The sequence below is a fragment of the Diabrotica undecimpunctata genome, chromosome 1 (assembly GCF_040954645.1).
Source record: "Diabrotica undecimpunctata isolate CICGRU chromosome 1, icDiaUnde3, whole genome shotgun sequence".
In the NCBI taxonomy this organism is placed as follows: domain Eukaryota; kingdom Metazoa; phylum Arthropoda; class Insecta; order Coleoptera; family Chrysomelidae; genus Diabrotica; species Diabrotica undecimpunctata.
The window spans coordinates 152,709,756-152,736,824 of record NC_092803.1 but is presented as its reverse complement, the minus strand read 5'-3'; the positions used below and the strand labels follow the sequence as shown (position 1 = coordinate 152,736,824).

At 34.2% G+C, this 27,069-nt stretch overlaps 2 protein-coding genes across 5 annotated transcripts in view; both read left to right on the top strand.

The window, feature by feature from the left end:
- The window catches only part of LOC140432395 (uncharacterized), a 56,742-nt gene extending 42,287 nt beyond the window's left edge, over positions 1-14,455 (top strand). For all 4 annotated transcript variants that reach the window (XM_072520267.1, XM_072520266.1, XM_072520264.1 and 1 more), the window contains 2 exons: positions 4,270-4,623; positions 11,257-14,455. In XM_072520267.1, coding sequence (XP_072376368.1) covers positions 4,270-4,623; positions 11,257-11,531 — 629 coding nt within the window. In that variant the 3' untranslated portion in view covers positions 11,532-14,455. The remainder of the gene's footprint in view (positions 1-4,269; positions 4,624-11,256) is intronic.
- A 5,451-nt stretch (positions 14,456-19,906) lies between these two features.
- The window catches only part of LOC140432394 (uncharacterized), a 29,674-nt gene continuing 22,511 nt past the window's right edge, over positions 19,907-27,069 (top strand). Inside the window, exon 1 of the mRNA XM_072520261.1 lies at positions 19,907-20,226. The gene's annotated coding sequence lies outside the window, so the exon portion shown is untranslated. The remainder of the gene's footprint in view (positions 20,227-27,069) is intronic.

The following is a 27,069-nucleotide window of genomic DNA, read 5'->3' as shown; positions in this document are numbered from 1 at the left end:
ATTCGATGGTAATTAATATTACAGACAAAATAATGATTTTGGATGGTGAAATAATTATGGAAATTAGTTTCTTATATCTAGAACAGTACTACAGAACAATGCAGAAATACATGGAGAAGCATACAGTAGAGTTACAGCTAGATGGATGAAATGGAAAAAAGCGAGTAATGTGTTATATGACAGAAATTTCAATGATACTGAAAAAACAATTATATAAACAGTAAAACAAGCTCTAATTTTTGTTTGGTAGTTAAAAAGAAAGGACAACATTACGACACACCCTATCGGGCAGTTGAACACCGCAAAAAGAACAAAAAATGCATTTTACAGCAATATGAATGCGTAAATAGATAGACGGAGTAACAAAAGACAACATTAATAAATTATTTATTAAGGCATGTGACATCAATTGATGACAAAGTTCCTGGAAAATGTAGAAGAAGAAGGCCAAACACATGGTGGGAGGCAGATTAAAGAGACATGTATAATACGGGGATTAATTGACTTGATTAAAATTAACACAAAGTATAACAGCCGATTTCATAATCAAGTAAAGGATCCTTTTTATCAAAAGCCCACTTTAACTTTAAAGTGGGGATTTCGGACCTTTAAGTTGTTAAAGCTTCCTTTAAAGAGTACATAACCTATTTTTTGAATATTTTAACAACACTGTTTAAGGTTAGCGTAACTGCCATCCTACATTGTAATAACATATTACTTTTGTAATCCCATTCTTTAAACATATTTACACTTTAAAAGCGCAATTATACATAATTTTGAAACATCTAGTTCAAGTTCCTCTGATGAAGAGGAATTTATTGCGGTTAGGATTCCAACAATTTACAGATTTAAAAATAAACTATTTTGAACATTATGATGATCTGGATTTTTATCAAAGATTTAGGTTAAGAAAAGAGATTTAGGTTAATGATATAGGTATTATACTAATATAATTAATAGTAGTAGTAGTAGTAGTATCTAATATTAATAAAATTAATAGTAAACTAGAATTAAAAAGAAAAGTATAGTAATGATGATGAACTAATTAGTAAACTAATTAATTTTTAAGTAATAGTAGTAGATTTAAGTAAGTATTAAGTAATAAATCTAATTAAAAAGAAAGAAATAATAATAATTAGTAGTTGAAGTGGTATTAAATTAGTATTAAAGTTATTAATAATTAAATTAAATCTGGATTAGTAATTAAGTAATAATAAGTAATTTAGTAGTTAAAAACTGACAATTAAGTATAGTATATCAATCTGGTAAGTAGAACACAAATACAAACGTGCAAAATTCGGCAAAATGGCCAAAATGTATGACATTCAATGTCATTATTTCCATTTTCGTTCAAATACATCGTAATTCAGTTTAACCAACAGTATAAAATTTCATTAAAAGCCACTTTACTTAAAGAGCCCTTTAAAGCGAGTTATGAAATCAAATATCATTGACAGCCACTTTAAAGTCGACTTTAACATAAAGTCTCCTTTTACTAAAGTCCACTTTAGCGGATCATTGTGAAATCGGCCGTTAGAAAAATTTTAATTCCAATTATTTTTTTTATTATATGTTCAATAACAGCTCTCATCCTTTCTGGCATAGACTGGATCAAAGCAGTAATTTCATTTTGCGGTATTTGTTTCCTTTCGTTTACCAGCGCGTGTTCTAACGCCACCACACTTTCAAACTCGCCATAATTTTGCCTAACTACTCTTCCCAAGTTGTCCCAGAAATGCTGTAGGTTTATCGGTTTATTAAATGTGCGGCCGAGCATTATCCTGCATTAGGAGAAACTTTTCAAATACGAAATGCATATAAAGTATCACATGTTCTTCCACACATTCCCTAATGTACCTATCAACATTAAGGCCATCTCCCTGTAACATAACAAGATCTGTAACTGCTTCCAAAGAAATGCCGCCCCATACCATTTTACCTTCACAACCAAACGGTGCTCTAGGAAAGAACGTTGGACGTATCCTTCTTCATGTCTTGTTAACCCTCTTTAACCACCATTAGGTAAATATCTCTTAACACGAGACTGTAAACAGAATGTGTCACCTGTCTTTCTTATTTTAATCTGCATGAGCTCGAGAGAATTCCGAGCGTTGTCTTGGATGAGCTGCGTCTAATTAGGGGCCTGTAGTAGGTACATAAGATGATAAATTTTGTTCAAATAATTTTTTGCATATAGTATCAGGTGAAACTATGGTACCATAAATACCTGCCAGTCTAAAAACGTTTAGTCTAAGAAACCTATCTTCAACAAGGTGTTGGCTAACAATTATCCGTATATGTCAGGAATTCCTGTGCATTTTCGCAGGAATTTGCATGTTACTCCTCATTCACTTACCCATTTTACAGATATGATATTTGATTGAGCAGTGCTTAGGGAGAAATTCCTGTGTGAATCTTTAGCAGTCCATGAGTTTAGTTTTCTGAATCTCGTAAGAGTATTTTTGTATCGGGTAAAAGGTTTTAATAAACTTTGCTTGCCTTTGGTATGAAATATTTTCCTAGTCGACTGCACTAAGTTGCTTTTACAATTTTTTGACATCTTCCACTATCTGGCTTTTTGGTATACCGCAGAATGGGTCTGATAAAACAACTACTTTCTCTTTCAACAATTTATATCATGACACCAATAACAATAGTTACTTTGTTATGCTTCGACAGTTGCTTAAAGGACTATAGTTGTGCAGTTTTATTCTATTTCGCACTCATTACTTGTAGTCTTCAGAGTCTTCAGTGCAGCATTCCCAGCAAGGATAACGTCGTGATGCATAACCCCTTCAAATTGTTCCAGTTACGGTCGGGGGTTGAATTGTTAAAATTATCAAGCTAGAGACTTATACAGAGATGTAAAAAACGCAAATGATTATGGTACCATCATCACTTCTACGATCAAATGCAACCGATCGCGACTTTAGACGTGGCGTAAAACAACTTTTGTTTTGCCTTTACAGTCCAGTCGTCGGAGATTTGACCTCTAAAAATCATACGAACTGAGAATGTCAATTTTGGGATCCCAAAAAGATGCAAAAAAACTTTACCACTCCTACCACTGGATTTTTCCCTAAACTCCTCCCCCCTCCATCGTAGGTAAGGAAATGGAAAAAAATGTTTCACAAAAATGTGTCCTATCGACCAAACCTAAAACGAGTTTTAAAGGTAAAAAATGCTTAAGTCAGTTTCTATAAAGATGTTACACAAATAAATGTTGCGCGACTTTTGCAATTTTTTATGATTCTCATAAGGTCAATAAAATGTATCACTTTCATTAGCCGGTTGCTATAGAATCTCCATTGGTAGAGCCTAATCTTCAAAACCTATAACATGATATTTCGACTTGAGTTTTGTCAACAAATATGTGGCATTTGAAATATGCGTAAAACTCGCTGAATTTAAACTTTCATATTACAAACGATCTCACGCCACGCGAAATGGTTTCACGAAGACATTATTGGGAGAAATTTGTAGCAGAAGTTGTGTAGTTTTGAAATACGTACTTGTGTAACCGAAAAGGAGTTTTAAACGTTTTAGATCGTTTGTAATGTGAAAGTTTAAATAGGTACAGTGTTTTTTAAACATATTTCAAGTACCTCAGATTTGTTACCATAACTCAAAATCGAAATTTCATGTTATAATTTTTGAAGATTAGGCTCTAACAATAGAAATTCCATAGTGACCGGTCAATGGAAGTGATAAATTTTATTTCTCATGAGAATCGTAAAAAATAGCAAAAATCGCGCTACGTTTATTTAACATCTTTATACAAACTACTTAATATGCAGCAAAAAGCAAAAAATGTCTACGAAAGCTGAACTCTTCACTTTTAAAACATATTTTGGTTTTTGTCGACAGAACAATCTGATCAAAATATATAGAATTGTTACCGTAAAGTTAATACAAATTTTACAGAGTTTACAAATTTTATTTAAAAAATTTATTTCGCACGCGTAACCGACATTCAAAATCGCAGTTCGCTTCAAGCGTTGTTTCTGAGAGAACGATCCATTCTACAGAAAAAGTGCTAATAAACATTTTTTTACGACGTACATATTCTTGGCGAATCGAGGTTTTCCGCTTTTCTCCCCAAGGAGTGATCACAAAATTCACCTTGTTCGTACGATTTTTAGGTTCTTCAGTGGCAGTTCTTTGCTGACGACTGGAGTATTATTGTTAAAGATTTTGCTATTTGATGTAATTAACATTTATTATTTATTCTTACTCATTAAAACTATTACATAATATTTTATTTGATAGGAAATATCGACAGCGATGACGGGGCTAGCATTTGGTCGCAATTGTCTGATACACCACTGGTGCTGTCAGAAATAAATGAAAATGAAACAGTCATACAACCTACTATTATTGAAAGTCAGAGTATGTCTGATACCCAAAACGAAAATAACATGGAAAATGGATATAACAGTGAGCACCCAGATGGTTTGACCTACAGTATGAGTTCTCACAGTGTAACTGAAGAAAATATTGATAGATCTGAACATCATTCTACAAATGAAATTCCACCAGTCTCAAGGTTACATATTCAAGCGCCATCTACATATTCTCTAGAGGATGTACAATTCGATAACCCACCAGTGGAAACCAGCACAGGTAAGCTATTGTATTTTTTTTTATAGAAAATAAACATATTGAGGAATGTTTTAAAAATTACCTTCAAAAGAATTTACAAACACTGAAAGTATTGGTGTCAAAAATTTTGATACAGGAGTGGCGTTTATGAAAATTAAAAAATCTTTCGTACTATACATAAAATAATATTATACATTAAATATATGTTATTTTTGGACGCACGGGTTTTCTTCTATTTGCTGTTTGATATTTTAACCCCCTGTTTGGCCATCTATTGTGATTCATTCTTTCCACGTGTCCATACCATATAAAGTGCGAATTGCCATGATGGTTCCCAACCTTCTTAGAGGAGATGGGACATGAAGAAGAAGAATACCATATAAGCTTTTGGGTTTTTATTCTACCGGTAATCTTTTCTGTCAGTCCCATTTTTTGTTTAATGTCTAATGTCATTTCTTGTTTGTTTCAGTTTTGATATTTTCCCCGTCCTTATGTGTAATTCCATTTCCACCGCCTCAATTTTCTCCGTATTTGTCTTGCTAAGTTGCCAAATTTTTGTCGACAAAGGTATTAAATTTAGTCTTTGGATTGCTGCTTTCCCTCTCGATATTCTACTCTGTATATCTATCAGACGTTCATTTACAAGACATAACGTTTCCTAGTTATGTATATTCCTGACATTTCTATTTCTATGTTAGCTGCTGATTCCCGAACCAAACCCCACTTTGAATATTCCTCCAGTAGTTTCCTCATCATAAATGATATATCTTCCTCATCGTTGGCTATAATTACTTCATGATTTGCAAATAGTAAGGTGTACAGTGTCTTGTTCCGTCTCTTTCCGTAACACTTCCTGCGCCAGATATCTAGTGCTCCCTGAATGTACATTTGAAATCGAGTTGGAGAAAAGCAGCAACCCGGGCTCAATCCTTTATTCACTCTAAAAAATTCTGATGTTCTTGTGCCCAATTTTACCACTGCTATCTTATTTTAATGTATGTGTAATATAAATATACTTTTTCAAGTAATTTTATTAGGGGCACATTCTCATAAGCTTTCATTATCATAAGTGGCTCGACAATCCGTTGTGGATCTTGGCCTGCTCACAAAGAAGTCGCCACTCCTGTCGATTCCTGGCAACTTCCATCCATCTTCTCACCCTTGGAATCTGTAGGTCTTCTTCCACATCATCAATCCATCTCCTTCGTGGTCGTCTTCTACTTATTGTGCCCTCTGGTATTGATAATATTAAACTCTTCGTGTATTCATCCTAGCAATATGTCTAGCCATCTAAGTCTCTGCACTTTAACGAATTTAACAATATCTGGATCGGCGTATAACTCATATAGATCAAAGTTGTATCTTCGACGCCATAGCCCATTTCCATTTACGGTCCCAAAAATCTTTCTAAGAATGTTTCTCTCCAAAATATCAAGAAGTCTTTCATCATTTTGTGATAAGGGCCACGTTTCAGCCCCATACATAAAAACCGGTCTTATTAAGGTCTTGTATATATTGAGCTTTACTGCACGTTTTATATTTTTATTTTTTAAATGTGTCTGTAGACCGTAAACAGTTATCTTTGCTATTGCTATGCGTCTTTTTATTTCGTCGCTTGTCGTGTTTGTTGCGTTTACTAGCGATCCAAGATATGTGAATTCTTTGACTTGCTCAAAGGTAGGGTTGTTAATTTGAATTCTCTGTTGGATATTTCGGGGGTTTTTAGAAACCAACATATATTTGGTTTTTTCCTCGTTTATCACAAGTCCTAATTCACTTGCCGCGTCCGCAAGCCTTGTAAAACACTGCACTATGTCTCTCATACTTCTGACCACTATAACTATATCGTCAGCGAATGCGAGAATTTGCGTCGATCTAATAAAAATAGTTCCATTCATTCTAATATTTGTCTAATTTCTACTATAAGCTTTGTCTAAGTTAATAAAGACAAGTTGGGTATTTAGTTTCCTTTCTAGTATCTTTTGAACTGTTTGTCTAATTGAGAATATATTATCAAGACAGGATCTTCCAGCTCGGAAACCACTCTGTTCTTCAATTCCTTCCAGGTCTTCTTCTATTCTTGCTTTAAGCACCTTTCCACATAGTCTTGCTATTGAACTCGTGACATTAATCCCACGGTAATTCTGGCAATATTTTTTGTTACTTTTTTTATGTATCGAGCTTATATGTGCTAAATTCCACTCGTTGAGTATTCCACTCTCAGAGAACAAATTTTGTTCTCTGAGAGAAATTTATTAGACAGTTTAGCGATTACCTCGATAAGCATATCCGGGCCATATTTTACAAGCTCGATTGGAATATTTCTATGACTTGATGCTTTTCCATTCCAACTGTTCTTTTCTCCATGCGAATTCTTGTCTATTTTCCGTCAATAAAATCTCGTAACGAGCTTTCCAATCATGGAAATTTATTATTTGTGTATTGCCTTTTTCGCTTGTGTCTCTTGTTGAATTCTTGATAAGTTTACAAGCCTCTGCCATTTTGGTACCGCCGATCTGTGTGTCTATAGTGAAGTCGTTTTACCCTGTCGTATTTCGGATTAACGCCCGAAAAATAATTTATGACTCTAGTTACAGCCACTCTGTTATGCTTTCCCTTTTCTACCTGCTTTGTGGTACCGAACCTCCTACTGGTCGGCTGTAGTACTTGAGGATAAATCAGCGCTACCAAAACAATTTTTTATAAATCGTGAAAAAACGCAAATTGAATGCTTTGTGATGATAATTTATTGAAAAAACTTTTATAATTTTATTTCAAATAAAATTGTCTCGAGGATTGCATCCATTCCTTGCGGTCGCTTAACTGGATAATTTTAGTTGTTATATTTGCAAAAATAGTAAACAGTCTGCGGAATCGAGGCTCTCCATTGACCGGACTCGTCGGCCAATGACCGACGCGCCCTGCCACCGAGGCCCCGCCCCCTCGTGTATATATTCAAGGAGCTCCGAAAAATATCTCTATTATTATTCAACGATCGCCGGTTTTCAATAGTGACAATGGATAACGTACAAGAAAACGATAGAACACCTAAATATAAGTTTTTATCTCCGAGTGAGCGTCAAAGGAAAATAAAAGGATTCGTTTGCATCCGAAAACCCTCGACTTGCCACAAGATATTAAAATCTCAATCAGAAATATCATTTATGACATGTACAAAGCAAAAGAACATGTTACAAGAAAGACACTTATTCAAAAAATAAAGGACAGAGAACTTTGTGATATGGGTTCGACCAGTTTATCAAAAGTATTAAAAGCTATGGGTTTTAGATACAAAAAAACCCAATAATCGTAAAGTGTTGTGCGAGCTGTCCAATGTTGTTGGCAAAAGATGGAAATTTATAAGAAACTATTTAAAAAACAAGAATTCCGAATTTGCCAGAGAATTTGTGTTTCTTGGCGAAACGTGGATTTTTGCGAAAGGAAATAATACCAAATCATCCTGGCAAGATGATTCTACCAAATGCTATTCGAGTACTAGTGCGAGTAATGGCAAAAGATATATTATATTGCATGCAGGAAATACGGAAGGTTTTCTACCCAATGCTAGTCTTATATCTTCTTCGACAAAAAAAAACAAAAACCGCATGCAGGAGAGAGCCGGTGGCACGCCGCACGACGCTCTTGAATGCAAGCACCGAAAAATTAAATTAGCAAGTAAGGTAGATTAAAGACATGACTGGACGAATGACTGGGTATTAGACGACGGATGAAAGGATTCGATGCTTGCTCGCTCTCGACTGCACTTGGTGCAGAAAAAGGAAAGCAAGTATCGGCACACACAACCATCATTAGATAGCCGAACAATTGCTTTGACCGGTAGTGATAAAGCCAAATGGGCTAACCTACCACTTAAATGTAAATACACGGAAATCTCCCATTGCCTGACGGGGGATACCGCGAAATAGTCGAGACCTGGCTCCAAAGACCAGGGGGCGGAGGAAAGCCGGGGCTGGTTGTACCGCAGGAGGACAACCTACCTCGGTGGGTTTGGGAAGGTGTGTGTGGGAGGTAGGAATAAGTCTTTGTTTTATATAGATATATATTTTTATAGATATATTTATAAAATATATAAAAATAAAAATATAATACAAAATTTTGAACACCCAGTATTAACATTGGCAAATTTTTTTATGCTTAAATAAAAATAGAGTTTAGTACACGCTGAAAAAGAATTTCTGTTTTTTCAGCATAAATATTAACCACAATATTAATTTTTGAAGTTTCATGTGTAATATGAAAATTTTTTCAAAAACTTTAAATATCTCAAAAACGGCTATTTTTTCTAGAATGGTATCCCAATAAAAATCGCCCCAGAATTTTACGTAGATTCTAAAAAAAAATAACAAAAAGCGCAGTTTCTATTTAAAATAAGAAACTTAATGGCGACTTCCGGTACAAACGGAAGTGCTAGAAGAATACAAATATTTAAAAAATGAAGAATGCTTTGCATAACCCATTATTCCAAGTTTGCAGAAACCAGAGACGACCAGAACTTTGAAAACTTTTAACCAACATGTTGCGTGAATGACCCTGTATATTTTATACTCAATGTTTATCAATTTACATTATGATATTCAATTATTATAAAACATAATACAAAGTTATTTTATTAAAAAAAATCCCTAATGTCGTATTATCAAATTAAGAAAACCGTACATTTTTTATTTGAGAACCGCTGACTACCTGAGGCAAATCTGAATAGACACTTTTATTACTTATGCGACAGGCTAAAACGATCCTACTATAGCTGTTCACATTTTATCTCCAAAAACTGATTTTTGTTTTTTGTTACTTCTCTTTTGAATTCTCTATTTAATCTAGTATATTATCTTCGATTTTCATCGTCTCGCATTTCAAGTCAAATTTCATTACGCTCTTTTCTATCTTTTATTAACGTTTCGAATCTTCCCATTGTCAAGTATACCCAATGCTTCTTCTGCTGCATTATGAATATGTAGCTTTATTTTTTCAACAGATACTCGGCACTACTACATATCTTTTACAGACTATAGTTTTGGCAAGTCTTTAGTTTATACAACATTTGTACTGATGGTTGTCTTAAACTTGTTAGATTATACATAGTTATCAATTTTTGAGCGGTACAATTATCTTGTGACCCTCTTGGGAAGTGTTTATATGGTATTGTTATAGTTGCTTTCACCAAAAAGTGGTATCATCTACATTGCTGGTCCCGATCTCTTACATCTTTTGTCTTTATATTAGGATCTTGACGTTTAATAACATAGTCTAGATCGTAGTTTCCTAGTAGGCTGTATCCATGTATATTTGTGTACGCACTTGTGGGCGTCGAAACTGAAATTTTTAAAGAGAAGTTTTCACATAAGTCAATTAATATCTGCCCACTGTCAGTCCAAGGTGTCTTCTCCATACTTGCCCACTATTAGACTTTTGTCAGACATCTCCGTTCTACCTTTAAAGTCTCCGACGAGAAATATTTCCTTTTGAAAGCTTATATTTTCATTATTTGTCAAATTATCGTAGAAGTAGTCTTTGTCATAATAATTGAATATAATTGTCAATAATTGAATAGTCAATAATTATTCTGTATTGTTCATTTTTTGTAAGTTCTATAATTCCTTCATTTATTTTTCCCTAATTTTTAATGCTATTTTTAAGCTTGCTATGGACAGTTATTGAGACTCCTTGTTTTGCTTTTTCATTTTGACTCCCCTTTATATGTGAGTGTATTTTACTACTTTCTCAGTACCCTTTCCTTTCTTTTTTGTTTTATAGATAACTCTTGTATTGATTGAGAGGCTCATTGAGATTTTTTACTGCTGATGGGTAGGTAACCCAACACAGACCCCCTAATCTTGAAGAGTCAGAATTTTTCGTTGGAGGATTTTTCCCCTAGTCGAGTATGGGAGACATCCAATGCATGTGTGTTATTTTAATTTATTCTTTAGGAGACAAATTTAACACATTCAGCAAAAAACGTTTAATTCCAGTTAACCACGTTCCTAAGTATTATAATGTGTTGACTATGTTACAGAAAAGTCTACCTAGACTCGACGATTCTGAATGTATCAACCATAATGAGTGCATAATATCTAATTCATATATACCCTTTTAGGGGTCCTGTTTATGGTATAATATTATGAGACGCATTCTGCTATGCTGCAGTTGTTACTTATGTAAGCCACGTGAAATTATAATGTGTGTCATAATTAAATTAAGAAATTTGTACATAAACAAATTATTTTATAACAAAGGAATTATTTCAAATTGCTTGGTCCCAATTCCCTGGTAGACACGAGGTAGACACGTCTCCTACATAACATAAATCCATTGTACGTTATGTACCCAGTGCCTACGCGGCAACATGCTTTCGTGGACGTGAAATTGGGTTTGCTAGTAGAGCTGAGCTCTATTTCTAGAACCTTCAAATTCTCGTTGAAAAAACAGTGGACATTACGCTCAGTTTTATTATAGCATAATTATCGACATCTTATACTATTTCTGAGCTTCATTACCAGCCTTAAGCCACCACATAAGCTACCTTAAACCATTTTTGAAAATATTAAAAGTTCTTGTTTTTCCGTTTTAAATTTTAGTAAATTCTTATAAGTGTCTACTAAAGTCTGATTTGTAAACAACATATTTTTGTTTTAGATACTGCCGACAACACCATTGAGTTGAACACCACACATGAAGAATACTTGCCAGGAATATCCCACGAGGAGGAAAATATTCATTCTACAAACAACGCTTTGGTTCCATATACCAATTGCGAATCCGTTATGCCAGAGGATTTGTTGTTAAGTCGTATTAGATACCTGCTGATCCTTTATTTTTCCATTGTCTTGGGATCTTCGTTTTTAGATTGGATATTGGCAAACTCCTTTTCCATTTTAATGGTGATATTGGTAGTTTTATTTGTAAAATAAGGCGAAAAGAACCACCTTTTCTTTACAACTGAAAATATTGTGATTTTAATGGTATATCATTTTTAAGTATTAAATGGTACTAAAATATATTGGCACAACATACTCTAACTAGAAAAAAATATATGAAGGTCAACTCAAGCTGGATCTTCTATCTATAAAAGCTTTAATCAAAATGATTGGACATACTGTTTCCTTGTATTTATATATGTAAATTACATTTGTATAGTCTAAACTGGAAAAATTTGTTTAAGAAAACTAATCATGTTCCTCAAAAATAATGTGAAACCTTTAGATCACAACAACATTCTCTTTCTGTTCTTCGTTTTCCATCAGTAAGTTGAGTCTATAAATGTTTTCCTTTTAGTCATTTTTTCATTCCTTTTTTGAACTTTATTTTGGAATACCATTATAAATTCAGTACGTTAACATTATAAAATTGTCAACTAGTTACTTCTGCGGTCATACAATTATATCAAAATAAATAAGAGTAGATGATTATGATATCTAATACATATTATATGTTGAAACCGAGAAATAGTATGTCCAACATTATGTTTTTCCTAGATGTGAACCATTGTACCTGCTTAATATTTGACATATTAATTATTTTGTATTTTTGATACATTGTGAACTTAAGACTGGCTGTGGCTGTGCCTTGGTAAGGTTCACTGACGACAAAATAAAATGACATGTCCGTTTTAACTTAGAAGTTAAAGTTCTAAAATCGTGTTTAGGTGCAAATATAAATAATCGGGAACTAATGATTCTGTGAATCGTTGCAAATATTTCGTAAAATTTCGTATAGTTAGATTCCTGAATGAAAGCTAGGCGAAGCCATTTATGTTAATAAATTGTTACAGAAACAAACTATATTTCGTTCACTGTATTTTTAAATTAAATTAAAACTAATCTGATGATCTAATGATTTGGTGAACTGGATCACTTTTACCGAATTTCTTAGTGATCCGGATCTATTGAACTAAACCAGTGCTATGTCAAGTTTTGCATATTGTTGGACGTGGCCTCTTTCGATCATATATTGTTTTTATTGCTTTCAATGTCAACACATCAATCAAAATTCCAATTCCGTCAAAAAATAAAGAAGTTTCCCGAAAACCTTGAAAGTGGAAACAACTGTTTTTTCTTACTTTTACAATTTTAATGTTACATTTTTAATCCAATTGAACTACTGCTCCAAATAAATCCTGAGATTCCATGATCTGGTTGGTTGGACACATTCAGTCCAATTCCAAGCAACTCACTTTTCTAAATAAAAACTAGGTGGAGGCTTATTTTATTTTGAGGTCAGCTGACGCAACCTTTTTAAATTATATATTGATAGTATAGAAGATAAGATATTAATAAATATATATATGTTTGTGAAAAATATGTTTAATTGTTAAAAAAACTGTTAGTTTATTACTATTTGATAACCATCCCAAAGAAAATATTGTAGGGGAAAAATGTGATAAATTGGTAGCTCTTTGCTTTTGATAGTTCCACGAAATATAAATTGATAGTTTTGAAAAATTTATATTTCAGTTGGTTAATCATATTGTTTTTCCATATTTGGTCATTGCTCGCTCTTTCAAACCTTCTATTTAACAGTCTCTCTATCCATCTATCCATTGTTCTAATCAACAATGACTTTAATCGAATACACATCGGGCTTTATTCCATTTTTTGTGTTTCTGTTCTATTTCGTAAAATTTTCTCAATTCTTTACTACTGTACAGACTCCAGTGAAGAGTTAGAAACTCCCATTGGGACAAGACTGGATATAATACAATAGGAAGTGAAGAAAGATGACAGAGTCCACTGGGAAATAAAGCACCTGGAGAAAATCTCAATATGCATTGAAAGTAAAACACAGAGTCTAGTACGGAGTAAAGAAAAATATAAAGAGTTTAATATGAAGTGCAGAAACGGGCTAAAGTCCGCTTCAGAATGGAATACTTTCTATGTGCTACTATAAGTGAAAGAAGGAAGACATTTGGTACAGTAACCACTTGAGTTTTAAATTCTCTAAGCAGAGATTTAAGAACTCTTCCAAATTGTTTCGTTAGCTTTATCCTACTATCTTAAACGATAAAAGGATTAAAGTATATTCTTGCGTCTTAACGCATCTCGGTTGGGATCATTGAATGAGCATCAAGGGATCGCAAGTGAGTTTGGGTCGTCTTAATATTTTTTTATAATTGTTTACTACTGATAATTCACTATTTTTAAAACAGTTTTTTTAAATGTTATTTATTTTATGTGTATTTCAAATACTTCCGGCCTGTTTGGGACAAAAATCTCATATGAACGTTTCTCCTTCTCTCAGAGGTTTCCTCCGACGAGGAATTGTCTTCTGAGAAAATTCCCCGATTGGTCTAATTGAGCAATCGGATCTGAAAATAGTAGAATCCTGATTTATCTTCTTCTTTCATCTTCGTCTTTACTTATTACAATATATTGTATATTGTATATGACTAACTACTTATATTATGTTAGTAATAACATACGTTTGTGAAATAGGATTAAGGAATAGCACAAACTGAAACCTTCTCGTATTTATGATTAAAATGTGCCATTAATTTTCTATATAATTGTAAAACAGATTGGGAAATTGTAGAAAACAGATTAATCCACGCCTGAAGCTTTCTGATGACCTTGACGTTAATTCGATTTTTTGCTGATTCTTAAAATTTTAAGCTCTCTATCTTTATTCTTTCCATATGCGCCATTATTCAAGCAATCGAATTACGGAACCAGTGTAAACATGACCCATACCTTAAAGTATATAAATATGGAAATACAGTATGTATAATATAATAAATTGACATATATGCAATTATTTTAAGTTTAATGAAGTTAAAAGTGTTTATGTTTAAGTTTATGTATTTTTTATATTATGATTAAATAATAAAGTTTTAACACAATAGTGTATTTCTAATATAAAGATCCATTGAAAAATAAGTAGAAATTGGTGGAGGAGGCCTTCATTTGGAGTGAAACCTTTGTAGGCGAGACAATGGAGCAATAAACCTACCAAATTTTTACAGTTGGATGGATCTCAATGAAAATTTTTGTCTTGCTGTTTGCATTCGATTCGTATAAGACGAAAATTGCATTATTGAACAAGGAAAATGCATTTTCCAAAGTGCATTTCGAAGTGATGAAAATGATAATTTTGTAAATCGGAAATATTTGACGGAAATGAGTTCAATATTACAACTCGGGGGGTTTTTGGGGTCACTGAACATAAATATTACGATGGAAATGTTCATCAAGGCGCCTGGAACTCTTCTCCTATAGTATCATGTCGGCGATAACGCGCTGGCACGTTATCGGCCTCGGCTTCTGTAGTTTTGAGTAAATTCGATACAAAATCAGTGCAAATTCGTTACTCGTTGGTTTTTGGGGTCGCTGGACACTGATATGTCAGTGATGGTGTTCGACTCACCTTGTGCTCAGGAGAGAGTTGGTCTCTTCAAGTTTGTGCATTGAAGGCCATCACCGTTAAGATATTCTTGATCATTGAACCAAAAATCCCCGAGTAACGAGTTTGCACTGATTTTGTATTAAATTTCCACAAAACTCTAGGAGACGATGCCCGTCCTTGCGCCAGGTGCCTCGACATGATATTAGTGTTCAGCGACACCAAAAATTTCCAAGTAAGGAATTTGCACTGATTTTGTATCAAATTTCTACAAAACTCCAAAAGACCATGCCCGTTCTGGGCATCGGAGGCCATCATCGTCATGATATTCGTGATAAGCGGTCCTAAAAATTACCGAATATCGTATTTCCACATAATTCAAGGAGACGGTGGCACAGGTGCACCAAGTCCTCGGAGACCATCGTCGTCATGATGGTCTCGTGTTCATCATTATCACCATTTCGGCTTTACAACCCTGCGTGGGTCCTAGACTCCTCAAGAATTTCTCTGTAGTCATCTATATACATCTTCTTCCGCCAAGCAAGTATTCCCATATTTCTCATGTCATTATCGATGTTATCAAGGAAGCTCAAGGAGCGCATTGTGGAATACTGTTAAAGGAATCGTTTTTTGCGCAAACAAATATTACGTTTGACTTTGCATTATCTGGAAGAAAACTGCTATCCATCGAAATATTGCTAGCATTCGATGTGCTCGGAACTTGATCGCCTAAATAATCAGAATTGGAAGATTCATTTATTTCATGAACCAATTGAGCCAGTGTCATAGGTAAAAACGATTTAGTAATCTCCTGGTCATTGTTCTTTGTCTTATATTTTCGAACAACATTTTTCTACTTTAGTTTTATAAGCACAAATACAGACAGCTAAAGGCTGGAGTATATAAGTAGCATTAGGGGGCAATGCTATTAAAATTATTTGACTTTCTCTGCAAAATTTACTTAAATATAGGGTCAGATGGGATTTATGTTCATCTAAAAAGACAAGAACGGGCAACTCTGAGCCTAACTTAGGTAGGATACAAAAACGTTGGAAAAGTACTCAAAGTCAGTCATCCAGCATCTTTATTCGAATCCGGTCATATTTAAAAATTGATAAAGGAGGAGCGAATTTTCCTTCTGCATTAACTGAAAAACGTAGTTACATTTTCCTTATCTGACGAAGTTCGTTAATCATAGATTGTTTCCCTCGCGGTCCAATTACATTACTACTTTTTGTAGCTAAACAGAAACACGTTTCATCCATATTATAAATCCTTTTCGAATTATCATATACTGGTAGCACTGATATCGCCTAAATTCATAGCAGCTTCGTGGAAACATTTACGTATTTTCTCTTTAGGCACTGCGCCTCTGCCACCGTGAACGTATTATGCTTTCTTCTGAGAAAGTTGCTTGTGCCTGTTAAGGGAGCTGTAATACCATTTTTTGCCAGGGCGATCATTGACAACAGGAGTTTTAATATTTGCCTCTCTAACAAGTTTTTATACTGAACTCAATAAACCGTCTTTATCAATTGGAAAGACCATCTTCGCACAAGTTAATATCCATTCAACTAGGAGATCTTCAGTCTCCTTTCCCAAAGTGAGAATCGAATCCACAGTGCACTGAATCTATTGGAGACTTTACGGATATTTTATTACGTAAAGTTAGATAGGTTTCCATCATTGTTCCTACTTACTATGAAATTATTTGAAATTTTAGTAGCTTCAAGCTTATTGGTTGATGGACGCCATGCTTCTTATCCTACTAATCATGGTGAAATGGTCATATACGGGGTAGTGGCCATAAGTGATGCCTTTACCATGCTACGACTTGCGTAAGACTTAATGCGCATGACTTTATGAGCATACTACAGCTTGTGTACGACTTAATGAGGATACAGGGCTCTTTCGTATTGAAAGAGACGTTCTCCTAAATTGTTAACAACTTTGCTAGAATACACCTGTAAAACAATAGATTGGAACGGGAAAATCATCAATGTAGATGGAAGATTTTTAACTAATCTTAAGTTAAAATATCTAACAACACTGTTTAAACTACAAGTTGTGGAAAGAGGACAAAAATAATTTTAGAATGGAGACTCCCAATACAAGCTAACAGAAACAGGTCGACCCCCGACGAGATGGACCGATGACATAAAAAGAGTGCAAAGTCGGAATAAGTGGAAAAGCATGCGAGAGATCTATGTTCAGCAGTGAACATTGGAGGCTAGGTGATGATGAAAATATTTGATATTCACCAAAGGTACTTTGAAAATTAAAATTACTTTCTGTATAGAACATATTTATTGTACACAAAATCGTTGATTTCCTTCTAGCACGATTTGAGTATAGACAACCAACAGAAAGAATGCCAAAATCTTGAAGTAATTTTACATGAAAACATTGATGAATGCGTTGCATAATAAGTACAGTTTGACGAATCTACGGACTATATTGACACTGTATAATTATGTATTTTATTCGAAAGGTTTTCGATGAAATGTCTATCGCAGAAGAATTATTTATTAACTATTATTCCAATACATCAATAGCCGCTGATAACGTTCCGGCAATGATTGGTAATAAATGGGGCTTCGTTGCTATGTATAAAGGTGATGATGACATTCCACATTTTATTGATTATCATTGTATTGTACATACTCGAGTGCTACTTTCAAAGCATCCACAAGATCTAAAAATGTTTCACGTCAGTTACGTATTTTGCAGAAAGAATGTGGCAATGAACAAAGTGAACTGTTATTACATACTGACGTCAAATGGTTAAGTCACGTTATATTTTAAACAAGATTTAGATTACTTCTGTCACAGATATGCTCATATTTATATAATAAAGGTGATTCATATCCAAAATTAAACGATCAAGAATGGCTTATCGATCTTTGATTTTTCTGTGATGTTATTGAAAAATTACAAATTAAACCTACAACTTCAGACAAACTACAAACCTTTACAACTACAGAGTAAAGTTAAAACAATATAAAGTAAAATGACAACATGAAAAAGAGAAAAATCAAAGAAGCAGCTCTCATGTTAATAAAGAAATATGTGTACCAACCCCATAAGCAGAATGTAGGAGGCTCTGGTTGCCAATACTAAAAGAAGTAGTCAGCAACAAGAAAATACAAAAATTAATGGATTAACAGAAGGTCAGAGACACATCATCTACAATAATTATTTATAATACATAAACACACAATACAAATACATAAACATATAATGTGTAAAAACATAATACAAAAACACACAAAACAATCAGAATTTACTGACGGAACAAACACTCTCAGAATTTTCAACTATAACCATTGCTATTTGCCTACAAAATCGTGGCCAAGTAGCCACCCGTGAATTTGGAAACAAAAACATCAAAACAACTACAGGTTATAATAACCTGTGATAACGATGTGACCTGTTTGCATCCAAGAAGTGACAAAAAACGAGACTTAGCGGAAAACTCAAACAACACTCCATGGGACAAGTTACTGTCCACATTCTGCGACCATTTCCAGTAGCAATATGGGGAAATGGATATTTTATGGTTGCTATGGACTATTTTTCCAAATGGCCAGAATTAGTTACACTACCCAACCAAGAAGCAATCACAAGGTGAGGTCTTGCTTGAGAATGCCGTTTCTTGACATGGGGTTCTACTTCTATGCCATTTCGATCAAGGGAGCCACTTCTAATCGGAAGTTTGGAAGACCATAATGGCTTTGCTGTCCGACGGTATTGTAGAAAGACATAATTAGACCATTAACAACTACCTGTCCCTATTTGTATATGAAAACCAGGAGCCTGGAACAGACTAGTGCCTCTGTTTCTATTAGTCTACCGAAGCTCTCAACACGAAGGAACTCGTTACACTCCAGAAATGCTATTGACTGGTCAAGAGATAAATCTTCCCATCGACCTTGTACATGGCAGAGAGATGGACCAAGAGGCACTTACCGAGTATCTCAGCGGCCGAAAGGATCGATTGGTTAAAGTCCATTTCGCAAGGAACTAGCTGCAACTCACTAGTGACCAGATGAAGTGTAGGTTCGATCAGAAATCCACTCCCGTTAACTTCAAGGAATGTGATGCAGTTTTGCTCTACCAACCAACGAGAAGAAAAGGTCTTAGTTCCCTTGTAACGGCCCTGGAAGGGACCGTACTTGGTCACTAAGAAGATAAACAAACATGAAAGGTCAGGTGCAGTTGACTCCATGGAGTAAGCTGAAGATCCTCCTGGAAAAACTGTGTCCTTATGAAGATGCAGCCTGAAAGAACGGGGCGATATTGTGAGTCATATACACGTGATAGCGGCCCTGTGTGTTAGAAAAATCGAGATCTCTCTCCACCGTCAAAATATTCCACGAACTCATTCTATCAATTGACTGCACGCAATCTTGTCATAACTCCCGATTTGTCTCATCCTTGGTTTGTTTAGTGAATTTTTGGGTAATATTCCATTATTATTAAAGTTCTTCTGAAGTATTTTTCAAATTGTTCTGCTTCATGCCTCGGGGGCCTTTGCTTTCTATGTTTAATACTAAGATATGATGTTTTCCACTCCTTAGTACTATACTTAAACAATTCTCCCGGTATATCCCCTAATCCAGGTGCTTTGTTCCTGTTCAGACGTTTACATACATTTTTAATTTCTTCTGGTTTTAATCGTATTGGCGAGCCTACTATTGTAATTCTATTTTTGTTTTGTTTTCCACTTTCTTGAAAGTCTACTCTATTCTCTACTTAAAGTTCTTTGAATTACTCATCCCAATCTTCAAGCTCCTTAATAAAAAAAATATCTTAAGTTACAAATAGTTAAATCGTGTCTGCTTATTTAATTTTATTGCTTATAAAAATATTTTTAGTTATCCCCTCGTATTTATTTCCTTTTTAACGATAACCTCCAACCTTTAATTATTACCAAAGCATAAAACAATTACTAAATGCTTGACTAGTGTATGAAACATGACGTAAACTAAATCCACAAGTAAACTTAACGAAAAATTTCGAAACGATGAACAAAATACCGACAATTTTACTAATAATATATATGGCAACGAGTTTAGTGAGTTCCGGTTATATTCTTCGAAGTGATATATTGTTTCAAATACACGAAGAGTCCAATAATACGTTGGTTCAAAGAGGAAGAAAGATTATTACTGTTAAAGGAAATTGTCCGACAAAACAGTTCTACTCACACATGTTGAGGCAATGCGTCGCTAGATACGGGGAATAAGATTTTCTTGTACTTAGATTACTGTAAGTATATAACTAGATAAATATTTTCTTATATAATACATATATATATATATATATATATATATATATATATATATATATATATATATATATATATATATATATATATATATATATATATATATATATATATATATATATATATATATATATATATATATATATATCGGACCTACCGGGGCGGCATCACTACTCCAAAATTATGTACCTATATGTACCAATATAAATATTTCTATAAATTTTCATAACAACAATAGATTTAATACATAAAAATAAAATATATTTCCTGGAAATAAAAAAATATACCTAACAGATAATCTGTTAGTTTTAGCTTCTTGTTGTTTTAAGGTACGTTTTTACTGGGACGTCTGTTGCAATCATCGTTGAGCGATCGTCGCTGAACAATGATCGCTAAGGGACGATCGCAAGTAGTGTTTTTACTAAAGCGATGATTTGATTAGTGAGTTGTTCGTTATCTAGTGAACAAGTGGTTTTGTTGAAGCGATCAGCATATGTTAAAGAAAACAATTATTGTTAAAGTACCTGCTACCAGAAGAAATAGAAGACGCAGAAATGTTAAGTGTTCCAAGATTAGAAAAATATGAAATATTTAAAAGAAGACAAGAAAAAGGGCACTTCAAAATTTTGATTAACAACCATTTATTAGTAGATGATGTTAAGTTTCCACATTTCTTACATTTGAATAAACAGTTTGATTTTGTGTTAAGCTTTGTAAAACAACATATGAAAAAGTCATGTACAAACTGTATTTTATATCCAGTGTCTCCAGAAGAGAATTTCTTAAATAAAAACTCTTTAAATCACATACACAAACCACTATAATCGCTCACCATTTGCAACTGTGCCTACTCTCGAACCAGTCGCCAACAATCGAGTTGCAGCAACAGACACTTCAGTCAAAATGGCGCCGTAACAGACCAAACAACCAGTAAACCGTGATCATATTATTACATATATCTTTGTTCTTCTTTTTATGTATACATGACATGTCTGTTTTCAATGTGCGTCCATTGTTTTCGTGGTTTTCCTACTGATCGTTTTCCTATTGGGGAACCTTCTCGTGCCGTCTTTACTACTCTATTTGTTGTCATTCAGCTTATATGATCGTTACATTCTACTCTTATATTTCGTACCAGCTCTTGTCGTTCTCCACCTTGCATTTACGTCGTATATCTATAGTTCTAGCTCTGTCCCATAGTGTTTTAACATCCATTCTTCAAATGTTTTTATCTATGTTGTTTCTGACATCCTTTTTTCCTCTCTGTGTCAGGTCGTGTTTCTGCCACGTATGTCATTGGTCTGATGACTGTTTTGTAAATTGTGACTTTCATTTCTTTCCCGATATTTTTATTTCTCCACATGGTTTCATCCAAACAACCTGTAGCTAGATAATATAATACCTAGAAATTTAAACTCCATCACTTGTTCTATTATCTGAGCTTCCAGCTCCAATTTACATTTTAGTAAATTTGCTGTTATTACCTGCATTTTGTCTTTCTTGGGAAAATTAACATGTTAAATTTTCTGGCGGTTATGTTAAATTGGTGCAGCATACGTTGTAAATCATCTTTACTCAGGGAGAGTAGCATTGCGTCTTCTGCAGAGCAGATTATTTTAAGTTGTTTTTTCCCATTTGGTATTCTTTTTTTAGTTCTTACTTTTTTTTATTATTTCATTCATAATCAGATTAGACAATAGATGATTCAGAGAATCTCACGGTCATATTCCATTGCCAGCTTCAATAGGGTCAGTTAGTTCTTCTTCTAATTCTTTTTTTTTTATTGTGTTGTTTTGGTAGATATTTTCGATCGTTTTATTGTTTCTATATGTATCTCTCTTGCGTACAGTAAGTGGATAAAGTTGTTTAATTTGACCCTGTCAAATACCTTCTTAAGGTCTACGAAACATAGATATGCCGGTTTGTTGTATTCTAATGATTTCTCTTGCACTTGCCTCATTTTAAATATAGCGTCGGTGCACGATCTTCCCGACCAAAAACCTTGTTGTTCTTCGGTTATTGTTGTTCGGGTTTCGGGTATTGTTATTGTTAATTTCATTCGGTTTATTTGTTATCACTTTGGTTACTTATCACTTAGTGTGGTGTTTAATAAATTAATTCCTCTGTAATTTTCAGGGTCTGATTTGTCTCCTTTTCTAAAGGAGGTATTAGGATGTTTGACTCCACTCTTGAGGAATTCTGTTTTGTTCTATTATTTTTTGGATTGGTATTAGGAGTTGTTTGGTCAGATCTGGTCCTCCTTACTTTAGGAGTTCGTTCGGTATTCTGTGCTCTCTTGGTGATTTTCTGTTTTTTAAATTCCTTAATGCTCCCTTTACCTCTTCCTCCTCAATATTTATTTCTCTGTTTGCCGTCACCTTTGGTGTTGGTGGTTCATTATCGTCGCTTTTAGCAAATAGGGATAGAAAGTAGTATGCCCATGTTTCTTTCTGCATGTGTTTCATTTTTATTAGTTCGTTCATCTCTTCTCTTTGTCTTTTGATCATTTTCTATATTTGCATACTTCCAAATGCAGTTTATTTTCAGTAGTAATACCCCTAGGACATTGATAACAGACGAGATAATTTCATGACAATCGAAAGCTCATTCCTTGGTAACAGCACGAAGCCGAACGAGCTTGAGACATTTGTCATGAAATTATGAGGCATTCATTAATGTCCGAGGGATATTCAGCGGATAATTTTTCGAAAAAAAAATCATAACTTAACATAACGAAACATTTATTTATTAAAAGTACAGTTAGTGAAAGTACAATTATTAAAATTTAAGTTAACATTAGATTCGTTGCTGTTCTCTACTATAGAAGATCTATAAATTTATTTGGATGAAGTTGTCAAACTCGATCGTGTTGTCATAGGGATTGAAAATTGCACTGAATGCAATTATCAGTCTAATGTTGACATGATTGGGTGAAATTGTTCCACATGACACAAAATGGCGAAATTTGAATGGTTAGAACAGTCGAAAAATGATCATTTTAACATATTTTCTCTACGTAAAGAGTAGAATAATGGTGGAGTTCGAATTGAAAAGAAATGCAATCGTCTACTTTCATTTCAACGTCTTTACTCTACATAAAGCGTGCAAAAGACAGTGTTTTTCAAGGGTCAACTAATTCGGTAATTTGTGTTTCCCTTAACTGTTGTAGTTATCAAGTTAAATCCCGGAGACCACTTGGGGTTTATAATAAAAAAAAATCGGTTGCCTGTAAAGTCGGTTTTACGGGCGAAGATTTTACGTGACAACGTCTTTTTCTCGGTAGAATATTTATTGATATGAATATTATTAAATTGCACAATAGGAACAAGGAATTGAATGAAAATAAGAATTGCACAAATTTTAACTATAGAAATATATTTTGTTTACTAAAACATTGTACATGTAAACTTAAATTTAACTAATTACTATTTGAGTGATTTTGTTGAGGATAGGAAGATGATAGGAGAAATATGAAATGAAAGGAAGTGTTTCTGCTGTAATGTGTCTTGAACGCCAAGAACGCTCGGGAAAGACAGAGACACAAGCACGGAAGCACGCACCGATTCAACGCGCCTAATTCTCTAGTGCTGCGCGCGCAGCGAACCGATCACGTTTGAGTGGGAGAGAGACGCAAGGCATTCGCCGGTCCGGCGGGCCTCTCTCTCGTTCGGTGACTCACTGTAACAGACGTGAGCGGGCGTTACACTTTTTCATGAATGACTCCGAGCCACAACCTAATTTAAGACGTTGTCACGTCAATATAATCTATGATTACTTCTTTAGGAATAGTAGACTTTATTATTCCTTGATCAGTATTGTTCACAACGTGTTCAGTTATAAAGATTTGCTTTTTGCTTTCCGTCACGTGCCCATGTTCCATCTTCTTTTCTAATCGGCGGAATCTGTTGCCTTGGTCTATTTATTTTTTTTTTGTATATGTCCACAGCGACCAGTCAGTGGTTTGGTCATCTATCGTTAAGGTATTGGTTTATCGATTCATTTTTGATTATATATACTCATTTCTCATTTTAACTGTGGGTGAGGTTGTGTAATATATTTTTATTTTCTGCATTTCTGTTTTTTGTCATGTTTTCCTGACTTCTTTTCTTTTTCTTTGTATCAGTTCTCGAATTTCTTTTTGAATAATTTTGAGGTTTGGTTTTTCTTATGATTTGTTATTGTTTCGTGTTGTTTGTTGTATATTTATGGTTAGTTTCTTCGTTTCGTTCGTTTATCAAGTTGTTCATTAGTTTTGATTGGTAACCATTAATATTAGTCCATTTTTGTAGTAAAAAAAATATTATTATCTGATCGTTTATTACCCACCTGTAGATAGTCATATATTATATTAACCATTTAATTGTTCTGTAACTAATGAATCCCTGCCGATGATGTAACTCAATAACATTTCTTTCGAGTGCTACTTACTATTTGTTAACCCTTAAATGCCCAATCGGGGTCACTATGGGACCCCAGACATACATTTTTGGCTATAATATCTTTATTTGAAACATTTGGCAACCGCGCAATCAGGTATTTGTGTGGACGTGTCTCCTACGTTTTCTGTTAGTATACCACGAACATTCGTGAGGTGCAGTGGTCTGTAAGAGAGATTTAGATAAGTGGGGTCTCGCTGTGACCCCGATTGGGCATTTAGAGGCACCAGAATATTTTTATTATTTTTAACATTTTTCGTCAGTTTACATTGAAAAATGGACCGTAAGAGAATGAAAATGACAATAAGCGACCAAGAACATGAATAAATTATCCGAAATATAGAAGAAGGGATATCAGACTCCGATTTCGACTATGAGATTACCGACGAATCAGATAGCGAAGAGCAAGATGTTTTTGAGGAAAATGTTTCGGAAACTGAGGACAATTTAGAAGTCAACAGTGACGAGGAATCAGATGCAGAACCTACCGAAGTGGACGATAATATTAGTGAGGTTAGTGGTCCAACATATACATCCAAATCTGGAATGCAGTGGAATAGCCTACCTTTCGTGAGATCCAAGAGGCAACAAAAAAATATTATAAATGTACATCCAGGCTTAACAAACTATAGTAAAAATTCCAACACGTTTTTAGACTATTTCAATTTATTTTTGACCGAAGAGATAAAGAATGTCATATGCCTTCATACTAATGAAGAAGCTGTTAGGCGTTATCAAGAGTGGAACGAAAAACATCCGAATAACAAAAAAGAGTGGACGGTACTTACCAACAATGAACTGGATAGCTTTTTAGGAGCACTTATCAAAGCTGGTGCTTTAAGGTATGGGAAAGAATCGACACGAGAGATATGGTCTACAGACACCTCAATACGCCGGTCATTTTTTACAGCCGCATTTGCTAGAAACCGATTTGAAGAATTATCGAGTTTCTTGAGGTTTGATGACAAAGTGACCAGGGTGGAGCGGAAGGAACAGGATAAGTTAGCGGCGATACGAGTAATTTGGGACATGTTCGTCTCTAACTGTGACAAAGCCTTTGAACCATACGAACATATAACCGTTGACGAACAGTTAGTGAGTTTTAGAGGAAAGTGTCCTTTTAGACAATATATAAAATCAAAACCTTGCCGCTATGGGGTAAAAATTTGGGCTGCCGCGGATGTTAAAACATCTTATTTATCAAAACTTCAGGTGTACCTTGGAAAACTACCAGGTGGTAGAATAGAGAAAAATCAGGGATTTCGTGTTGTGAAAGATCTGGTGGAACCATATCATGGCAGTTGGAGAGGAATTACAACTGACAACTTTTTTACCAGTGTTCCTCTTGCTCAATATCTTTTATCTAAAAACCTTACTTTACTTGGGACCGTCCGCAAAAATAAACCTGATACACCACCACAACTAAGTTTGACAAAAAGACCTGCGGAGTCGTCAATATTTGCTTTTACTAAAGAATTAGCTATGGTTTCGTACATACCTAAAATACACAGGATGGTACATCTTCTTTCAAGTCAACACGATAGTGATATAATTTGTCAAGACTCTCAAAACAAACCCTTGATGATTTTAGACTATAATAATACCAAGGGTGGTGTTGATAATGCCGACAAACTGATTAGGGAATATTCCTGTAAAAGAAGAACTGCTCGTTGGCCATTCAGGCTCTTTATGAATATTATAGACATATGTGCACTAAATGCCTATATTTTATACATTGAAAAAAATCCTGATTGGAAGAAAAATAATTTTTCACGAAGACGTATTTTCCTGTTACAATTAGGGGCTGAGCTTGCTCGAAACAACATGGAAAAAAGAGCGAAATATATAAAACATAAAGCCTATGTAAAATCTGCTCTAAAGGATTGTGGCATACCAATGGTAAACCCAACTACCGAAGTTGCAACTCAATCCGTCCATTCAGCTAAGAAACGTGCTCGTTGTTACCAGTGTCCGCGAAACTGTGACAGAAAAGTGAATACCGTTTGCTCTTTTTGCAAAAAATTTATATGCCAGGTGCACAGAAAAGAAGAAAAAACTATTGTATGTAAAAATTGCAACTAAAAGTTATAAGCTTATATTATTATTTAATTTTAATTTTGTTCGAATTGAAAATAATTTGTTTCTAGAAAAGCCGTTAATTTTGTATGAAAAATAAATAAAAATTATTCAAATATGCTTAAAATTATTTTTAACCGTGTTTTCCTTTTAGTCAGTGCTAAATGACGTTACTAAATTGAAAATTTTAGTGGGGTCCCTAGGAGACCCCACATGGGCATTTATGGTTATTTTCATATCACGGGCATTTAAGGGTTAACTGAATAAATATTTATTATAAAACTCACTTCACAAGGACATCTTAAAAATACT